The sequence below is a fragment of the Hydractinia symbiolongicarpus genome, chromosome 3 (assembly GCF_029227915.1).
Source record: "Hydractinia symbiolongicarpus strain clone_291-10 chromosome 3, HSymV2.1, whole genome shotgun sequence".
Taxonomy (NCBI): Eukaryota; Metazoa; Cnidaria; class Hydrozoa; order Anthoathecata; family Hydractiniidae; genus Hydractinia; species Hydractinia symbiolongicarpus.
The window spans coordinates 24,042,314-24,061,225 of NC_079877.1; the positions used below are offsets into that span (position 1 = coordinate 24,042,314).

General features: G+C 35.7%; 2 protein-coding genes across 2 annotated transcripts; both read right to left on the bottom strand.

Moving 5' to 3' along the window:
• Positions 1-28: 28 nt before the first annotated feature.
• LOC130636971 (uncharacterized) lies at positions 29-7,121 on the bottom strand. The gene is made up of 3 exons (XM_057446825.1): positions 1,859-7,121; positions 246-349; positions 29-193 (listed from the first exon to the last, which is right to left on the bottom strand). The coding sequence occupies exons 1-3, from the start codon at positions 7,119-7,121 to the stop codon at positions 29-31; spliced, it is 5,532 nt and encodes a 1,843-aa protein (XP_057302808.1).
• A 689-nt stretch (positions 7,122-7,810) lies between these two features.
• On the bottom strand, positions 7,811-13,270 carry LOC130636354 (uncharacterized). The gene is made up of 2 exons (XM_057446042.1): positions 13,121-13,270; positions 7,811-10,745 (listed from the first exon to the last, which is right to left on the bottom strand). The coding sequence occupies exons 1-2, from the start codon at positions 13,178-13,180 to the stop codon at positions 9,150-9,152; spliced, it is 1,656 nt and encodes a 551-aa protein (XP_057302025.1). The 5' UTR covers positions 13,181-13,270; the 3' UTR covers positions 7,811-9,149.
• Between the last annotated feature and the right edge of the window lie 5,642 nt (positions 13,271-18,912).

An 18,912-nucleotide genomic window follows, 5' to 3' on the forward strand; every position in this document is an offset into this window, starting at 1 on the left:
CTTTTAACAATAATCAGATAAAATTTTATTATCCAATACTACCCTCTGAACCTTTAGTTGGAACATAGAAATATAGTATAAATGAGTAGTTTTTCCCAATCATGATGAAAATTATTAGGTATTCCAAACAGTAATCTGAGTAGCATCTGGGGGGATAGGAATATCCTCTTGTATCCCAACTTGAGAACGGAGACTAAAGAAAGACTTAACCGAGCAACAACACGATGCCTTTTTACAGAACTTACAAAAGGAAAGAAAATTTCTAACAGCTGTAAAAATATTATTGCAGTTAAGTAAGCGCTAGCAGCTTTGACATCATACAACAAAACCTTGGGATAAGGCTGTGACGCTTAAAACGTAGATAAAAAAGCAAACTCGTCTTTTTTCTTTCTAAGGGGGCTTGGTGATGATTATAGCCTTTTTCTCGCTCCTGCCATTTTTTACCTCTACGTAATATTTTCAGCATATGCAATCCTATCTTTAGATTATACGATATATTTATATTTTAAAGGATCAAAATAATGCATATAAAGTCTGTTTTAATTTTTTGAATCAAAGCTAGCATATTTACAATATATATATATATTGCCTTACCCGTACTTCTTTCTCCAAAAACAACATCTTGACACACTTCGCAACCTCGTCCCCAGGGGCTTTTGCCTTTTTAACATCGCACACAATTAAGCGGGTTTTTCGAATGCAATTTAGAACGAGCCTCTATGTAGCAAACACCACTGCGGCATAGCGGACGCTTTTTTGGAGATCCCGATGTTGTCCACTATAGAAAAGTTTCACTGTACATTTTTTTGAGCAACTTTGTTTTGACAGGAAAAAGGTGGCGTATATTTTATTATATTGTATGTAATAAACCCCCAAATATGAAAGGCAAATCGAGGCCAGTTTCCTGAAATTAAATGCCCGCGAAATAAATTTACAATTTGCGATTGCTCCAACCTTAAAAATTTTTCCCCCAAAAATTTCTTCCCCTTACACTCATGATTTTTAACATCAACATTTTCGGTGACATCGATATCCACTCTGAGTTACGTCACTGAAGATTCATTCGCATAATTATAGCGCGGATTTAGTTTGGCGATGTAGGAAAAAAAATTTAGTGGATGATAAGATTTTTAGAAGAGATGATTATTGAGATGATTATTTTAACATTTTTCGAAATTTCGACGTAGAAACTACAAATAAAACTGAAATCTTATTGATCGAGAAAGTTTATGTAAGTTGGTGTCAGCCATTATAAACTTTAATAAATAATGTAATAAACTGCGTAGAAAGCATTTAAATAATCGATTAAATTTAGTAACGATTGAAAAAAAATTAAATTTAACGTGGATTTAATTTAGCGAAAAGAGGAAAAAATAAAATTTAACATGCATTTAATTGGGCGATGGCAGAGAATATTGGCGCGAACTTAATCGCAAAACTTTATCCGTTCTATAATTAGTACGAATAAGGTACTGCTGTCAGTTATAATTATTTTTCACATAAAACTGATTAAAGTTTAAAGAAAACCAGCACGAAAACATGTTAATTTTCAGTGGGCGCTTTTAAAAACCAGAAAAAAGAGAAATAACTCTGTCTGTTTTTATTAAATTCTTCGCGGGTCTAACCACGCTGTTTCAGAGTTTACAACGTTTTTACATTAACGCATGCGCCGTAAAATAAACCAATCAAAATACAACGTATTGTCTAACATAATAAAAGAAACTATACAGAAAAGCTATTATACAGAAAAGCTATTTTCTTCATCCTCCCCCCGTAATTGACAGAAATCAATTACTATACTTGTCCTTAAAACGACGAAAGTTCTGCCCCTCTATCGCAGCCCGCCGGCGTACTCTACTTTCTACGCGGTGTTCATCGCACGCACCACCTGAACTACCTGAACTCTGTTCGTCGATGACCATAGGATAAAGTTGATTATCTTCCGACTCAGTTGCCTTCACCTCTTCTTCTATCACTTCGAACGGTATTAACTTTTGAACAGGTCGATGCACATAAGTTGACCGGCCTGATGTCGAATTCACTTTTAATTTTGCACCTCGAGTTCGACCGTCCTTTCCAACAATTAATTTTTCTATCTTTCCGATTTTCCATTGCGAGCGTGGTGTGGGTGTGTCGTCCTTGATGAGTACAATATCATTCAGCCTCAACTCTGCGTCTGCTGTCTTCTTCCTTTCGTAAAGGTGTCGTTGCCTCAGTTCGTTCAAATAAGTTATACTAAAGCGTTTCCAAAAATGTTCTAAGACTGTTCTTAAACGAAGGACTCTTCGAGTGCATTCGGTCACATCTAATACAGTAATCGGTTGATTATTAGTTGTAGCATGGTTCAATGATCTCCCAAAGATAAGATGATTAGGGGTGATCATAGCTCCAACGTCTTCATCACTCGCATAACAGAGTGGTCTTGAATTGATTACACTCTCGACTTCACATAAAACAGTTTGTAACTCTTCAAACGTTAGAAACGACTTTCTTAGTATTTTCTTAAGAGATGTTTTTACGGAACGAACAAGACGTTCATAAAATCCACCCCACCATGGGGAGGCTGGTAGAATGAAGCGTTGACCAATTCTCATTTTTAACATATAAGCTTTAACCTCGGACGACTTAAATGTTTTGAAATTGTCACTTACAATTTCATTTGGTTTTCCTCTTCTTGAAACGAATCGCTTAAAGCCTCGGATGAACGCAGGTGATTTCATGTCAGGCGTGAGTTCAAGGTGGATTGCGCGACTACTAGCACAAGTAAAAAGTAAAATGTATACCTTTGAGCAGGAATGTCCGTGAATCCTTACAAATAGAGGACCGGCGTAATCAAGCCCTGTCGTAGCAAAAGCTTGCGTCAGATGATCCACTCGGAAAACAGGAAGATCCGGACTTTCTGGTGAGGTCATCGTTCGTCCTTGAAATCGCCGACATATTACGCATCGTCGTAAAACATTTCTCACTGTCTTCCTGCCACGCAAAATCCAAAATCTTTCTCTAATCTTCGCCAACGTTGATTCCACTCCAAAATGCAATACCTCTTCGTGGGCATTTCGAACGATTAACATTGTCACATGACTTCCTTCTCGAAGTAAAAGCGGGTGCTTTTGATCGTCTGTTAACTTTGATTCACCAAAACGACTTTTCAGTCTAAAAAATCCTTCAGTATCCTGGTAAACATTTAAATTCGACTTTGTTTTATTAAAATTCGAATTTTTGGTCATAGCTTGCTGTTCGGCACGTACAATATGGTCCAAAGATTTGGTTACTTCATCGACATTCAGGTTTTCATCGTTGTTTGATTCTTCATTTTTACGTATCTTTGCTATCAAATTGTTCTTAAAGCGAATAACGTAGGCTACGACGTGAATTAATTTGTTTAATGATCCATATCGAGAGAAATCAACGATTTCGTTCAAGTCAACCGCATTCTGTTCAGTAACAGTCAGTACGTTTTGTATGTCAGTCGAAGCTTTTAGCTCCTTTTCCACTTCAGTTTTTGAAAAGTCAGTTGTTACGTCATAATGAATGTTGTCGTTTAAAAGAAAAGAAGGACCGTTAAACCAAATACCATTAAAAAGACTCACAAAATCATCGATAGATCTTGTTGGTGGATCAGCAGGATTCTCTACGCCAGCTACGTGAAACCACATGTCAGGTGAAACAATTTTCCTTATTTTCACCACCCTATTCTCAATCCAGGACTTCCAAGTTCTCTCTTTACCCCTGATCCAACAAAGAGCTACTTGTGAGTCTGTCCAGCCAACAATGCGATCTATTTTTATCCTTCCAGCAATAGCCCTCGTGACATCCTCAATCAAAGTAGAAAGCAATAAACATCCTAATAGTTCAAGCCTAGGGATAGAAAGAGTTTTCAGTGGTGAAACCCTGGTCTTCGACGTCCAAAAAAATACTTTGATCCCAACCTTGGTAACAATCCTCACATAGACAAGAGCACAGTATAAACTAAGAGAACTATCACAAAACCCATGCAACTCTGCAGATACAACTTCGGTCCAATCAACGAAGGAAAACCTTGGTACGCGGACTACGCTCAAAAACTCAATTTTTTCTAACAGATCGATCCATCTAGCCTCAATACCACCTGAAATAACTTCATCCCAATCCGATTTATCCACGCACAAGGACTGAAAAAAAGTTTTAATTTGAGCTGTAATAGGAGAAATAATTCCAAGTGGATCGTACATAGAAGCAGATAAACTTAAAACATTCCTCTTTGTGAAAGAACATGCCTTAGATTTTCTGATAAATTCGTTAAAATCAAACAGAAAACAATCAGTGTGTTTATCCCATGTTAATCCTAAAACCTTATGACTATAGTCTTTATTTATTCCATTAACTTGGCTTTTAGCAAAAGTCATGTCATCTCCAATAGTCTTATCACACCCCTTTCGCCTATCAAAAAAAACTTGTAGTTCATTATTATTAGTAAACCATTTCCTTAATTCAAATCCAGCCTTACTCATCACATCCACGGCAACTTCTTGAAATTTTTTCCCTTCTTCAACAGAATTACAACCGGTTGTCGTGTCATCTACATACAAATCTTCACCCAATTTTTTCACAATCTCGGAATACATATCTAAGAATTTATTTAAATGCTGACGAATTGTTCCATTTAAAAGAAAAGGGCTGCTTGTTAAACCAAAAACAACTCTGAGGAAACGATAAATTACCACTTTGTTCTCCTCAAACCATAAGAATCGCAAAAAATCACGGTGAGGTTGATCAATACTAATATTTAAAAAGGCTTGCCTGATATCGGCAATAATTGCAATCTTGTTCAACCGAAACCTAAAAAGTACATCAAAGATCTTACATAATAAGTTTGGACCTGAGTATAAACAATCGTTAAGAGAAGGACCGTTTGCCTTACTGGATGCATCAAATACAACCCTAATCTTAGTGGTTTGCTTATCTTCCCTCACAACTGCCCTGTGTGGGAGATAATGGACATTACCACTTTCTCTGATTAATTCATTGCGACCTACTTTTTCAATTATACCTTCCTGGACGTATTGCTTAAAAATGTTATCATAGTCATCATAAATTCCTAGAGCATGCAGTTTCTTGGCCGTGGATCTAAGTCTTCTTTCGCTTACAAAATAATTATCAGGTAATGGATCGTGATCAGGCTTGAAAGGTAACCTTGTCACATAGCGTGATCCATCATGATAAATATGATTTTCAAAATCATTAATTACAGAAATTTCTTGACCCCCTACAGATTCAACCTGCCAAAATTTCTTTAACTCATTTCTTAGTAACTCATTTTTCTTCTCAACTTCCACTTTCATAACATGCTGTGTTTGCAAACAGTGCTGTTTCTGCTCCTCGGACTCGTATTTTCCACTTAAGACCCAACCCAACGTAGTTTCCAATGCTACAGGTCCCCCCGAACCCTTTTTCATTTTCCCAGTAAAAAAACTATAATAGAAATCTAGCCCAATCAATAAGTTTACATTCAAATCCCGACAATTCACGTTTCTATCAGCCAACTCTAAACCTTCCACATGAGGGTAACTTGCTTTTACAAACTCAAGGTATTGGTGGGTCAACGGACTACAAACATTTGGAACACAGTATGCTTCAACAAAACAAAATCCATGACAGTTCTTATGTTTAATCTTAACCTGGTAAACTTGGAGATCCTGAACCCTGGAATCGTCACTTCCGAAAGTCTTAACAATAACCTTTTCCTTTCTTAACGGTTTTAATTTTAAAGTCTTACATAAGTCCTGAGATAGATAGCTTCTCTGACTGCCACTATCGAATAGAATCCGCGTGTGCTTTTTTGCATTGCCTGATGTATCAGATACATCAGCAGAAGCAGTTTGCATTAAAACACCACTGTATGATGATACAAAATTGTTGTGATGAGCACCTGCTTGCGAACCATCAGAAGAACAAATGGAAATGTGATGTCTGTGTTTGCATTTTCGACAAGAATAGTTGCTAGGACAGTTTTTTCCTAAGTGTCCAGTTGCTAGGCATACAAAGCAACGACCTTGCTTACGTAACAATTCCTTTCTTGTAACAACCTCTGTCACAGACCTACATCGACTTGCCAAATGATCATTTCCATTACAGTATAAACAACTTTTGGACTTATTTAACAAGAAGTTTTGCCTATGCAAGCAACTTGATGTAAAAAACTCATCATTTCTTTTCATTTTTCCCTCTGCACTTGGCTTTACGACAGGTTTACAATTTTCGTAAGCAGTCAGTTCATCGTTAAAAAAGATCATAAGGCGTTCAAGCGTCCAAATATCGCTTCCAAATTTCCTAGCAATTATCATATTTAGATCATCCGGTAACTTTTCTTTTAATAGAGGAATCAACAAACTTCCATATGCAGAAATGTCCAACTTTAATGCACTCAAATTCCTAGTACAGTTTTCAATTCCGTTATAAAGTTTCCGTAAAGACACAATGTCAGATTTATTAGTTACCTTGTTCAGACGAATTAGACAATCCATGTGTGCTGATATCAGCACCTGTGGATTGCCATAACGTTCGGTTAAAATTTTAATGGCCTCTTTATAGTTTGTTGAACTTAAACTTAATCCAGATATTGTCTCAGAAGCTTGACCTTCGACATATCTCTTCAGATAATTAAATCGATCAATATCAGAAATCTCTTCGTTGTCATGAATCGACGCGCTAAACTGATCCCAAAATCCTTGCCAGCATAGGGGGTCTCCTTTAAAAATTGGCAGTTCAAATTTTGGTAAACGACAACGAGAGGACACACTTCTTACAGAATCTGGGCCGTGATGGTCAACCTCAGATGGAGGGGACAACGATAAAGATTGTAACTTTAACGTGACCGCTGCAAGAAGTTCATGTGTGGGATCAGTATATTCCATACTTTCTAGAACGTCCTGTTCAACTTCCTCTGGTTTCAACAGAGCTAAAACTTCATCATTCAACATGTTTAGCTGCTCAATCTTGTTAACAAGGTTATTCTGTAAACCTAGTAACTTTACATGAGTAGCATTTTCATCACTAAGCTGCTTTTCTATTCTTTTAGTAACCGAGGAAGTTTGGATGCGGATAGCCTTTCTTTGATTAATTTTCTTTTGTAGATCAGACATCTTCAGAAGCTTTAAAATAGAAGTATACCCAAACACTTACAAAGTATCCTGTGCCTAACAGGAGCCAAAATCTATCTCGATCTAATTCTTATCCACAAAGAGGGTAAACAGCAGTCTGTACCCAACAGGAGTAAACTTTTTCTTATGCACAAAACAGAAAAATGGCATGTAAAGAAACACGCGTTTAGAAACTAAAATAAAACAACCTTCAAAATAAATAAGTCTAAACAACAACTCCACGTATCAAAACAAACCAAGAAAAAACATGAATTCGTACTCTTCTATAGCCCCAAACCATAAGCTGTAAAACCAAAAACTATACTTATGTCTAAACCACGTGCTGGCACACAAGAAACAAAAAAAAGAAACTTCAATCAAATCCGTAAATATCTTTGCAATCAAGCAAAAATATCGATTTCGTAACGTCAAAGATGGCTGTCTAAAAACGTTCTTAAATGTCAATTAAATTATTAAGCAGTTCAAAAAAAAAGGGTCAGTCAAGTCAAGTAGCGAATGAGCTTACTGAACTATTTTCGTTTCATACGTGTCTTTCGTTCAAATTTCGTTGATCCAATCTTGATCAATGTCTTTGCTCAACAGCAATAGCATCCAATTTTCTTTAATTATATAAATCAATCTTTGTGTCCCTCATCGGGCGCCATTTAAAAACCAGAAAAAAGAGAAATAACTCTGTCTGTTTTTATTAAATTCTTCGCGGGTCTAACCACGCTGTTTCAGAGTTTACAACGTTTTTACATTAACGCATGCGCCGTAAAATAAACCAATCAAAATACAACGTATTGTCTAACATAATAAAAGAAACTATACAGAAAAGCTATTATACAGAAAAGCTATTTTCTTCAGCGCTTTTGGTAGACGCTAACTTTTCAATGCTTCAAGTTAAATTTGAATGCAAAATGTTTTTCGTTTTGAGAATGCTGCGCATGAGAAACCACAAATATACGTCATTACAAGAACACAAATTAAAGAAAAATGTATATGTTATATCGAGTTTAAAGTTTAATGTTTCGAAAGTCGCTTGTTTTTAAATTGGCGGCACTGAGACTCCTAGCATTAAGCGACCAGAACATATATTGTTAAAGTTTATTGTACAATGGGTTTCTTAACTGAACTAGGCTTTTCTGTGTAAAATATGTTATCGCATGTTTACCTTACGGGAGAGGCGAACTGTGCTGCGGCACACCAGCTGCATGAATTTCGTTAGCCCGTGGAAGAATACACGTGTTCGCAGGTCCGCAGATTTTCGCCCGTCGTACATATTTCCGCATCGGTATTTGGCGCATATTTGTCCACGTGTTAGCATTAAGTGATTAATTAACTCTGGGAGGGGGGGGGGGGGATTGAAGTGAAGCTGCCGCGCATATTGCGCAGAGATTTGACATTGAGTATTTCTCTTGTAAGCTGAATGTTCGATTTTACTCCTCTTTTTAGATTTCTCTTTGGCACGCACGATTAACCGTTGCTGCCACTGTTTTTGTTATCTCTTTTACTAAATTGTTTCTGACGGAAGACATTGCAAATATCACATGCATTTGGTCTTCGAGAGACCTTTAGACGTCTTGTCTAACCGGTATTTCAATCTCGATTGGGTTATTTCAAACTCGTCTCCTCCCTAAGTCCAGAACTCGCTGCGCATGCACCAAACACCGTAGAAGCGTCAGAAAAACCGTTACCTACTATCCGCGAACGTTGAAAACTAGATAGTTTGATCTTTGTTTCTTTATTTAATGAGGTCAGCATTGCTACACGAGAGACACGGCACGTTGTACCGTACAAAAGCCGACATACGTCTTCCACTCAACGACGACAGGATCAAATGCCGAATTGAATAAAGAAAAGGCGAGAAAGATTATACAAAGACGTTTTTAACAAGAACAACATGTTTAACATATATATAAAAAGTAAGAAACTTGAAAAAATAACGTAAACAGAGAACTGTTGGATGTATAAGATGAGTGTACTAAAAAAATATGTATAAAACCGAGATAAAACAAGAACTTCATCAGTTTATATACAAGTTATTTCACTTTCCAACTCCCAATATTTTTTCAACTTTTTATTTGGAGCCGTCAAGTCGACAACTTCATCATTATCATCGTCATCATCAAGCGTACATTCTTCCTTAATTTTTAACGAGTGTACCGACATATCGTCGTCATCATCATAGTAACTGTTGTTGTCAGTATCCGATAAATGTTCAGCAGAATCCCCAGGCATGTCATTCTCTGTGTCGGGTTCTGAGTTCGCCGTCCAATTTTCTTTATAGAGTTTGGAGGATTTAATCTTCGAACTGATCCAAGAGTTTTTATTGGGGTGGGAGGAGTATGGTTTGGAATATTTGATTCGTGGGTAGTTCTTTTGTGGCTTGCCATTCAACTTTTTAATATGATCATTCTCAACTGATGAAATTTCCATTTTTCTCCTTGTTGCTGAATCATCGTTTTGTTTGACTGGAGACAAATCACGTTTCGAAGGTTTCACCCACATTTCCGTCTCATTATCTATATCTGCTGCCAAAAGGTTAAGCATATCATCAATACTTCCACGGCCGCTGTCAGGGGACTGGGGATGATCATTTTTCAAATTATCAGCCTTTTTCACATTGAAGTCACGAATATTTGACTGTGCGTTACTTAGACTATCTGCTAACACTCTTAATCGTTGTAATTCACTTTGGTAATTGCGCTGGTACAGTTTGATTCCTGCTTCTTCAGGCTGTCGCGGTGAAATGATTTGGCAAGGAGTTTGGTAACGAAGTGGTACACTGCTAACAACTGGAGCATCATTAAGTACAACATGTTTGTTATTGCCATGTGCATATTGCATGTGGTTGTATTGACCAGGTAAAGTATTATGAGGAGGAACATTTTTTACCCACCCTTGTACGCAATGTTGCTTAACTTTTGACATGGTCATATAATGCTGGAATCGTTTAGTCTTCGAATAGTCTTCATGACGTTCAAGATGAGAGAGGTGTGTAATTAAAGGAGACTGTTTAATTCGAGGAGAGTAATCAAGCCAAGGGGTATGTTCTAGTCGGGATGAATGTTCAAGTCGAGGGGTATGTTCGAATTGAGGAGGATGTTCTATTCGAGGAATATGGTTGGCCGGATACGAGTCATTTAAATTCTGCAAGTACTTTTTTCGTTGAACGAAAGAACAGTAGTCTTGTCCCAAATATTTTGCACATGCATCTCTAGAGGTTTTATAATCTCCTTGTATTACTGGATTTAACCTTCCTCCAAGATTTAACCCACTCATGAAACACTTGGAGTTATTATCATCTGCATGATATCTTCGCTGTTGTTGAGCTGGAGGGAGGTGTTGCCAATAACGTGAAAAGTTTTCTCTCTTATCCTGAGAAAAATTAGAATTAATATCAGGCTTGTATTTTGGATGATCAAGTTTAAAAGTACAGGGATTCACATAATTTTGGTGTTGTTGTTGTTGATGTTTCTGTTGTTGTTGTTGTTGCTTCAAATTCCAGCTGGCATTAACCAGAACTGTAAGATCACCCACTCCATGTGAGCTGACGCGATTAACAGAACGTGCATCGATAATGCGTGGCAAAGGATCTCCACAAACATTCGTGAAATTTTTCTCCTAATAAAAAATGCAAGACAATAAATTCTAAATCAAACGAAAACAAAAACAAATTCAGTTAATCTTTGATGAAACAAAAAACGTCAAAACTTACAGAAATAACCTCCTTACTCATAATATAGACTGTTAAACTATGTTTTTTTCACGCACTGTGACGCCGAAGTTTTTAAAAAATAATACAGATGTTTTATGACATAAGGTCCCAACTAGAGCTAATCACACGTGTCGAAAATTAAGCCTATTTATGAACACAGTTTTGTATGATTAGGTTACATTGAGCACTTTGAGCGTTGTTTAAATTGATTTTCGTAAAGCTAAATTTTCTTATGGATAAATGGCTTTAACAAGTATTACGTATAGTGCTTTTTGTCGATTTCACGAAATAAAATCGTGTATCACGTAAAAATTAAGAAGTAAAGAAGAAAAGATTAAGAAATAAAAAAAAAATTAAAAAATTAAGAAAAAATCTCACTGAAAGAACATTTTTCGACAATTTACTTGTACAGCAAATGTGTTGTGAAAAAGATAATCGTTCAAAGGAGAAAATCTGGACCGAATATGTACGAGACTAAAAGATCGAATGCTTGTTGTATAGTCGTCAGTAATCTTCAAGTATTGTGGCTTTAGCCTTGTATTTGTCCAGCAATTAATCGAGTTGTGGATTACACGGAATTCCGAAAGTTAAAAACTTTCTACTTTTTTTAGAATTTTCCCGAAAATATTTTTTCCAGCCAATAATAATGCGAGAAATGCATTGTAAAAAGATGGCGGCTGATATCAATTAAAATTTTTATGCCCGGGAACTATCTTAACAAGTGATGATCAACTTTTTCTTTGAGTTGTGGACGAAAACGACAGGTAGAAAATATTCAGCCAATATTATTACGTGAAAATTGGTTAAAGTGTGCTTACTTTCCGTTTTGAAATGTGCGCAATAATATAAAGTAAAAATTACTAGCAGAAATTTCCGTTCCGCGAAAAAATTTCTTGAAGTGGAGAATACACCAATGAATTTGCAGCATCGTTTTCTGCTAATTCTAGAGTACCAAATAGCCGTCCCGTCTCATTAATTTATTGAGATGCCGTATTTAACTCATTCCAAGAAATATCCAGCTAATTTATTTTTACCTTTACTTATGTTGAAACAGTATGACAATGAAAATCGATATTTAAATCTAATTCCCACACCTCGTCTCCCTCACTCACTCCTGTTTTTCCCTGTTTCTTCGGTATTTCAGAGTACCAAAGTAGTATAACACCCCTGGAGAAGAAAATATGGTGGAATTGGCAATTTCTGTAATAAATCGCTAAATTATGTTCATTTTTATTCAATCTTCAAAGTAATTGATTTCTATTCATTGCCAAATTAAATCCACGTTAAATTTAATTTTTTTCAGTCGTCACTAAATTTAATCGATTAATTAAATGTTTTCTACGCAGTTTATTACATTATTTTTTCGTTTAAAAGTTGAAGTTTATATTGGCTGACACCAACTTAAATAAACATTTTTGTTTTGTCGCTTAATAAGATTTCAATTTTATTTTATGTTTTTAGGATACTGTAGTCATGTTAAAGGCTTGTTTCCATTCAAATACATTTTCTGCTATAGCGCAGAACACTCGCGAGTTTTTTGTTAGGGCATGCACTTTGGAAAAGTTTGAGCTTTTGTTTAAGTGCGCCCGTGCCAACCTCATTCCCAGTGCATTTTGCCTTAACTTGATAGGACCGCTCCGTAATAACGACTGAGTGGCAAAGAGACCCAGGGGAACGGGGATGCGCATGGCTTGAGAATAAATTTTGATACTGATGCAGGATACTTCCAATAACGGGGCTGGGGACAGTCCTCTAATTGTGGGACTTAGAGAAAAGAGCGCGGACATTCAAAGGGTGGACGCTACGGTGGGGGGGGCGTGGGGGGGGGCTCTTTGGAGGGAAAGGCTCATGGGTTTCTAAGTCTTTAGAATTTTTAAAAAAATTTTTTCTTAAAATCTGAATATTTTGACGTCATAAGAAAGTTTTAAAAAATGCTGACATGTCCAACTGTAATAAAAGATGAGATCATTCTTAAACTACAAAACTTTACTTGACTTTGACTTTGTCAAGATATCATCAAGAGCCTAAGTCCAGACTGCTTAAAGTTTGGATATTATGCGAGTTGGCAGGAATTCCTTTAAAAGAAATTGAATAAAGTGCATTAAAAATTAGTTTCTCTAAAAAATAACTTTATGTAAAAAAAAAGAAAAGATTCATTAAAAGGTTTCCCCAAACAAAAAAGTTATTTAACAAACTCGTTATTTACTCGAATGCCACAAACCTCCAAATATATAAGCATGAACTTGTAAAAGCTCAGGACTAACATGAAAAAAAGACTTACAACTTTGGTTACACGTGGAGCCTCCATTCTCGAAATTTCTACTAATTTGTTTTCGCACATTATCTCACTTGTAAAACAGCATTCTGTATATTCTAATTTTAAATACACTACCCGTATAATGAAGTCAAAAAGTAACAGGTATTCTATTCAATACAGCAGTGTGCGTGTTTAGAAAAATAACTTGGATGGTTAATTATTAATATCCCACCAGAGCCATTCATAACTTTGTTTATTGAAGTGTTTAGAAATTACGACTAATTAAGTGAAGACACGTGGATGTATTTGAAAGGTATAGATTTTGGATGTTTGGATTGAAATTAGTAAAGTTGTTGTGATATCAGACCTTGATGTTTTTGAAGTTGACGAAACCCAGCTGGTTTTTAATTCATTCCTTAAAATTGAAAGTTTTACAGCGAACGGAACATGAAAATTCTGATCTTTGCGCATAGCTGTAATTTCATTTTTTTTAATTCAAATCTTTGGCGCCATTTTATTACTAACTAACTTTTTGAAAATCAAACTATTCTAAAACTGTTCATAAAACAAAGGCGAAGCTGTTGAATCCATAGGGAAACATGAATGACTGGTGTTTTTATTGTGGTTTCACACAGCTCACCTTTCTTCAGGTGGCTAGCTACCACATGTTGTATTGAACTACCTACACTTTAAATTAGCATACAGCAAAAAGATTTCAGTTGGTCTTTGATCTATTACTTTATAGAGTTTACAAATATTTAGTTTACAAAAACTAAAACGGCAGACGTCACAGGGTGCGGTTATTTTGTTCCGAAAGTCATGCGTTGCATTCACAACTGAAAGTTGTCAACTGACGGGCCGTGAAAAATCCATGGAAATAGACCTTTCCCGAATTTCCTAATTATGCCAAACTTAATTAAAGAGGTCGATACTAAAAAGGATTCTTATCCCTAAGTTCCTTAGCAAAAGGTAGAACAAATTACCTAATTTCTTAAATATTCTTATTTGTTAAGTGCCACAATTCCCAGCTAAAAGAGACTCGTTTTCAAATAACAAGACATATGATATACGTAAACAAACACGCCAATAAAGTTTACAAAAGCAAGCTATCAGATAGCCAGGAGACCCAGCGTAATTTTTCCTATCACCGTAGCCTAGTTAACTAAGCTTTCTTCTTCAAGTTGATAAAATGAGTTTCTCTCACACTAAAGCTTAAACGCAATTGAATTACTTAGCGGAAACCCCGAGTTTAAATAGAACACAGAAAAATCGTTTGAGACCCAACCTCGTTCCCAGGGCATTTTGCCTTTTTGATAAGTTGATAACGGCGAAAAGGCTCTGGAACAGGCTGGTCACATGATCGCTTATAATTTAAGATAATTATACCAAATAAATAATTTATGAACTGTTCTTGCTCTGCAAAAATTTATTTCTGCCCCGCGCGGGAGTTTTATGTAAACAAGAGTACAACAAATATGGCGGTCGATTTATTTTGTGGTGTGGATAAAAATACTAGCTTTAGGTTTAGCATTGACTTTAGAGAGGCTAGTTTTTGAGAAATATATTAATTGTTTGGCCACTCCGTAATAACGGCTCAGGGGCCACAAGACCCTGGGGACGAGGTTGTTTGAGACCCAGCATAATTTTTCCCACCTTAACTACTCCGATTTCCCGTTGATATGAAAAATTACGCTGGGTCTCCTGGCTACTATCACCGCAAAAAGTTCCATTCTTGTGGGACACATTTGCGTTTTAATACAAGCTCATGAGCTTGTAATTATGTTTTTCAAATCTAAATAAAATCCAACCAGAATATTATATTGCTCTAAAAACTTTACTTTTGTAATGATAATTTAATATTCTATCTGAATATCCTTATTTCAAGAGCACGGGACCATGACAAAATTTTGGATGTCGTCATAATTATTAAAATTTATGAAATTCGGGAAAGGTGTATTCATATGTCGCAGCAAAGTCGATAAAAGTAAAGGGAATTTGGTTTGGAAATTTCGTGTGAAGCATGACGCGGTTTTTGCCTAAAATAAATTGGTAGACGCCTTGCAATTTGTGGATGCAGGGAAAAATTAAATTTGGTGTGGATTGGTGTGAATTAAAAAATTAAAGATTACTAAAGCTGAAATTTTTATTGGAAATAAAGGAGCAAAGACTTAACTTCTAATGGCCAATTTCCACTAGACAATTTTCACGACGAATCTTATTAAGATAGGCGGAAAATTCGCGACGAAACTGAAGTTTATTAAAGAAGCACATCGCAATTAAATTAATTTCTAGACGATTTTTTCAAGTTCAAGATTGCTGAGTTACTTGTATTTACTTCTATATAAGACATCTATTATATTATTTATATTTCTTATAATTAATATTAATAATTAAACTAATTCGGACCGACCACACAACACGGTCACGTTCTTTGAATGCCATCTTTTAAAGGGAAATTAAGCCTCCAACTGAAATAGCATTATTTCGGTTAACATTATGTTCATTTCCCAAATTCTGTTTAAAATTTTGAAAAGTAAATATTATTTGGGTTGATTTTAATAAAGAAGTTACCCCATCTATAAGCGAACGGTAAGCGCTATTTAAATTTTCTGAGACCACGGCTGATTCTGGAGACTGTTATATCGTGACGTATCTTCGCTGAAGAAGCATAAAAGCTTGCGCTGAGCGCAACCAACGAGATATGGAAAATTTAAGCTCCTGCTCTGACCCCCTTATTTCTAGAATATTCAAGTGAGTCTAGTGAAACGTCAGTAACAGGATGTTATATGAATAAGCCTGAATACTCCAAAGCAGAACTTGAAAAAGTGACTTATGAATCTAGTGATAGCGAAGAAAAAGAAGAATTGAATTCAAGCAGACTTGAAAATTTGCATTGGTGTACCTGTACATGTTGCGTTACTTTCATTTTCTTCACTCTTGTGGAATGCAAGTGTTGCCAAGAATTTTTCAATTTATTGAATAGCAAGTTGAATAATAACAAGTGCATCACGATGCACAAGGATTTTGAAATTTTATGTTTGAACCGCACAGTGTTAGAGACAGCCAGCATACGACATCGACGATACCAGAAAAATATAACAAACTCTCCACATATACTAATAAGTAAGTTTTTCTTTAAAAAATATGTTTCTCGTAAATATTTTCAAGGACCATATTTGTCATAGTCACATCAAAATGAAAAATTCTAGTCCAAGAGCTCATGACGAAATCGTTCAACCCATAAGGTACAGAAGGTTTGACCTGATGTATTAAGAGTAAATAACTTTAAATGCAAAAAAATGTTTGTAAGCTGCATTGTGTTTGGGGCGTTTGCCTCCCCAGGCCTCTTGAATTATCCCAAATTGTGCATGTTTTCACCCCATCGGGCACATGCATCAAATCTTGCTAAAAATATTCTTATGAGCTAAGTATTCAAACTTTAGAAAAACTTACCAAATTATAAGGGGCAAAGTGTAGGTCAGACCCCCCCCCCCTCAAAAAGGCCTAAAAAGACCCACAAAGTACCCCATGAAATTAAAAAACATATACTTCTCACTAATTCACTCGTACATAAACTATGTAAACATTGCATGGGCAAGTACACACAGGACCAAAGTAAAACCAAAGGCATTTAATGAAAGATTCAAAGGCGCTTAACGTTTATCAAATAAGTATCTATCAACACTTTGTTTTTATGTTTAAAGTTAAAAATGAGTTAGCACCACAAACATTCCACAATAGTTTTAAGCTGATAAATCACAATTTTCCGACTGGATTTCGTGAAAATAATCTAAGGCAGCCAAAAATTGTTACGCAGCAAACTAATTTTGCTATATCTAAAAGAGGACCACGTCTATGGAATAACTTTTTAGACAAAACTTTAAAAAGTTAACATCACTATGTGCAGTGTGTGAAAAAGTTTATTGCGAAATTTGAAAACTAAGTTACTGTTTTTTAAAACAACAACAAGGAATAATAACTCTATACTCTAACGAAACTTCTGGTGGGGCTTGGTGTTAAGGCAAAATTGCTTTCTGCAAGCTCCAGTCAGTCAAAATTTTGGACGGCCAGCTGTACCTCAAATTCTAGTCCTAGTTTTTGTGTTATAATCGTTCTTTCAAAAATTTTGCGCAATTTATTTTTGCGAATAATCAACTTTGCCTACTTTTGCAGACCTTTATTCTGCAAATTTTGTTCTAAAAATGCAATTTTAATTTTGCGAACAGGATTAAAATGGCAAAAATAATTTCCGGGAAAATGTATTCCCTTCACGTAGTGGATAACCATGCTTCATACAAACATTAATTATGCAAAATACAAAATAATCGCTAACTCAAATAAAGTTATAAATTATGCAAAAAAGAGAACGAGATGAATTTGGAAGGGGAGTGTGAAGCATGAAAGACGAAGAAGCTTCTGCAAAATTGAAGATGAAACTTAGATTTCTTGTGGTTGTATCTTTTCTGTTCATTTTATATGGCTTTAAATATTGGATTATCAATGACTTTTTTAAAAATAATATAACTGAGAAGGGTGGAAATTGTGACAGAGTACATTGGATCGAATCAGTTAATTTATCAAATGGCAAAATGCACAAAATGTCTGCATATCTTCACGAGATTTCTCAAAAAGCACACAAAAACGTTGTAATTTCAGCTGCAGTGCCTAACACATTACACACAACAAACCCTAATGCCTGGTCATACGTATTTTATTTGCCATTAACTGCGAAAACATGGGAGAAAATAGGTTTTCATATGAATGTTATTCTTGTCATCGATTTTAACTCCATTCAACCGGCAGCCGAAAAGCAATTAAGGTTTGTTTTGTCACAGCTATTCGAACACCGCAAACATGTAAGCGTTACATATGTCAATGTTAAATCCAGTATGAAAGTCCGATTTAGCCAAATATTACGCATGTATGCTTCACACATGAGTAATTTCCATGATGATTCGTTTCTCCTTATGTCCGATTCAGATCTATGGCCAATCCAAAAATCCCGATTAATCATTGATAGTAATAGAAGTGTACTCATCACAAACTCGGAATGCTGCGGTAACTTTACTCATTCGGATCGGGTTTATAAACATTTCCCGATTTCCCATATCGGAATGTCCGTCAAACAATGGAAAAATTTATTACCACTTCAACGGCAGGAAAAACAAATCGAAAGATTTCCGCCAAAGTTTTTTCCATTTCTTACAACAAAGGGAAAAAACAAAAATTACTTCGAAATTCGATTCTTCAAACCAGTTTTGAAAAAAATGGAACTTTTATTTGGTGAATCAGTTTACACAGAATCAAAACGGGGTACTAAATTATGGAGTTTAGATCAGAAGTTTATAAGCATGAGACTGGATGCATTTCGTCAAAAGTATAGCGATGACGTCATTCAATTTGAGCGCAAATGGCGGTGCATGCGCGTAGACAGGTATGATTGGGAAAATATGGTTTTCTCTGACAAGTGTAAAGCTGATGCTCATTTACTACAAGGAGAAGTTTGGGAAGACGAGCAATGGCATCGCTTGCTTCACTTATCCAAATTGTTATTCAATAAAAACACGCTAGACGAATTTGAATTGTACAGAAATCTATTTAGAGATATGTTCCATTGTACCGGCAAATAAATAGGAAAACTTGCTGCTTAAATTGTTCCATAGTTTAGTGCATTACCCCAACGCAGTTGTATTTACAAAGCCAAAATTGTGACACTAAATTTCACAGGGAAAAAAATACACCTCCTTACAGTTTCAGTGCGTTTTTGATGTAAAAGCGCTAAAATAAGTTCACGTTAATATTTATTTTTCTTTGCC

Bases quoted from the DNA above. Each gene is read 5' to 3' on its own strand.
- LOC130636971 (XM_057446825.1), bottom strand. From the start codon at position 7,121: ATGTCTGATCTACAAAAGAAAATTAATCAAAGAAAGGCTATCCGCATC. The intron at 350-1,858 runs GTAGAGTACGCC...CTACGTTTTAAG, and splicing joins CGATGAACACCGCGTAGAAA to CGTCACAGCCTTATCCCAAG. The intron at 194-245 runs GTAAGTTCTGTA...GTCTTTCTTTAG, and splicing joins TAGAAATTTTCTTTCCTTTT to TCTCCGTTCTCAAGTTGGGA.
- LOC130636354 (XM_057446042.1), bottom strand. From the start codon at position 13,180: ATGTGCGAAAACAAATTAGTAGAAATTTCGAGAATGGAGGCTCCACGT. The intron at 10,746-13,120 runs GTAAGTCTTTTT...ATTTTTTATTAG, and splicing joins CTCCACGTGTAACCAAAGTT to GAGAAAAATTTCACGAATGT.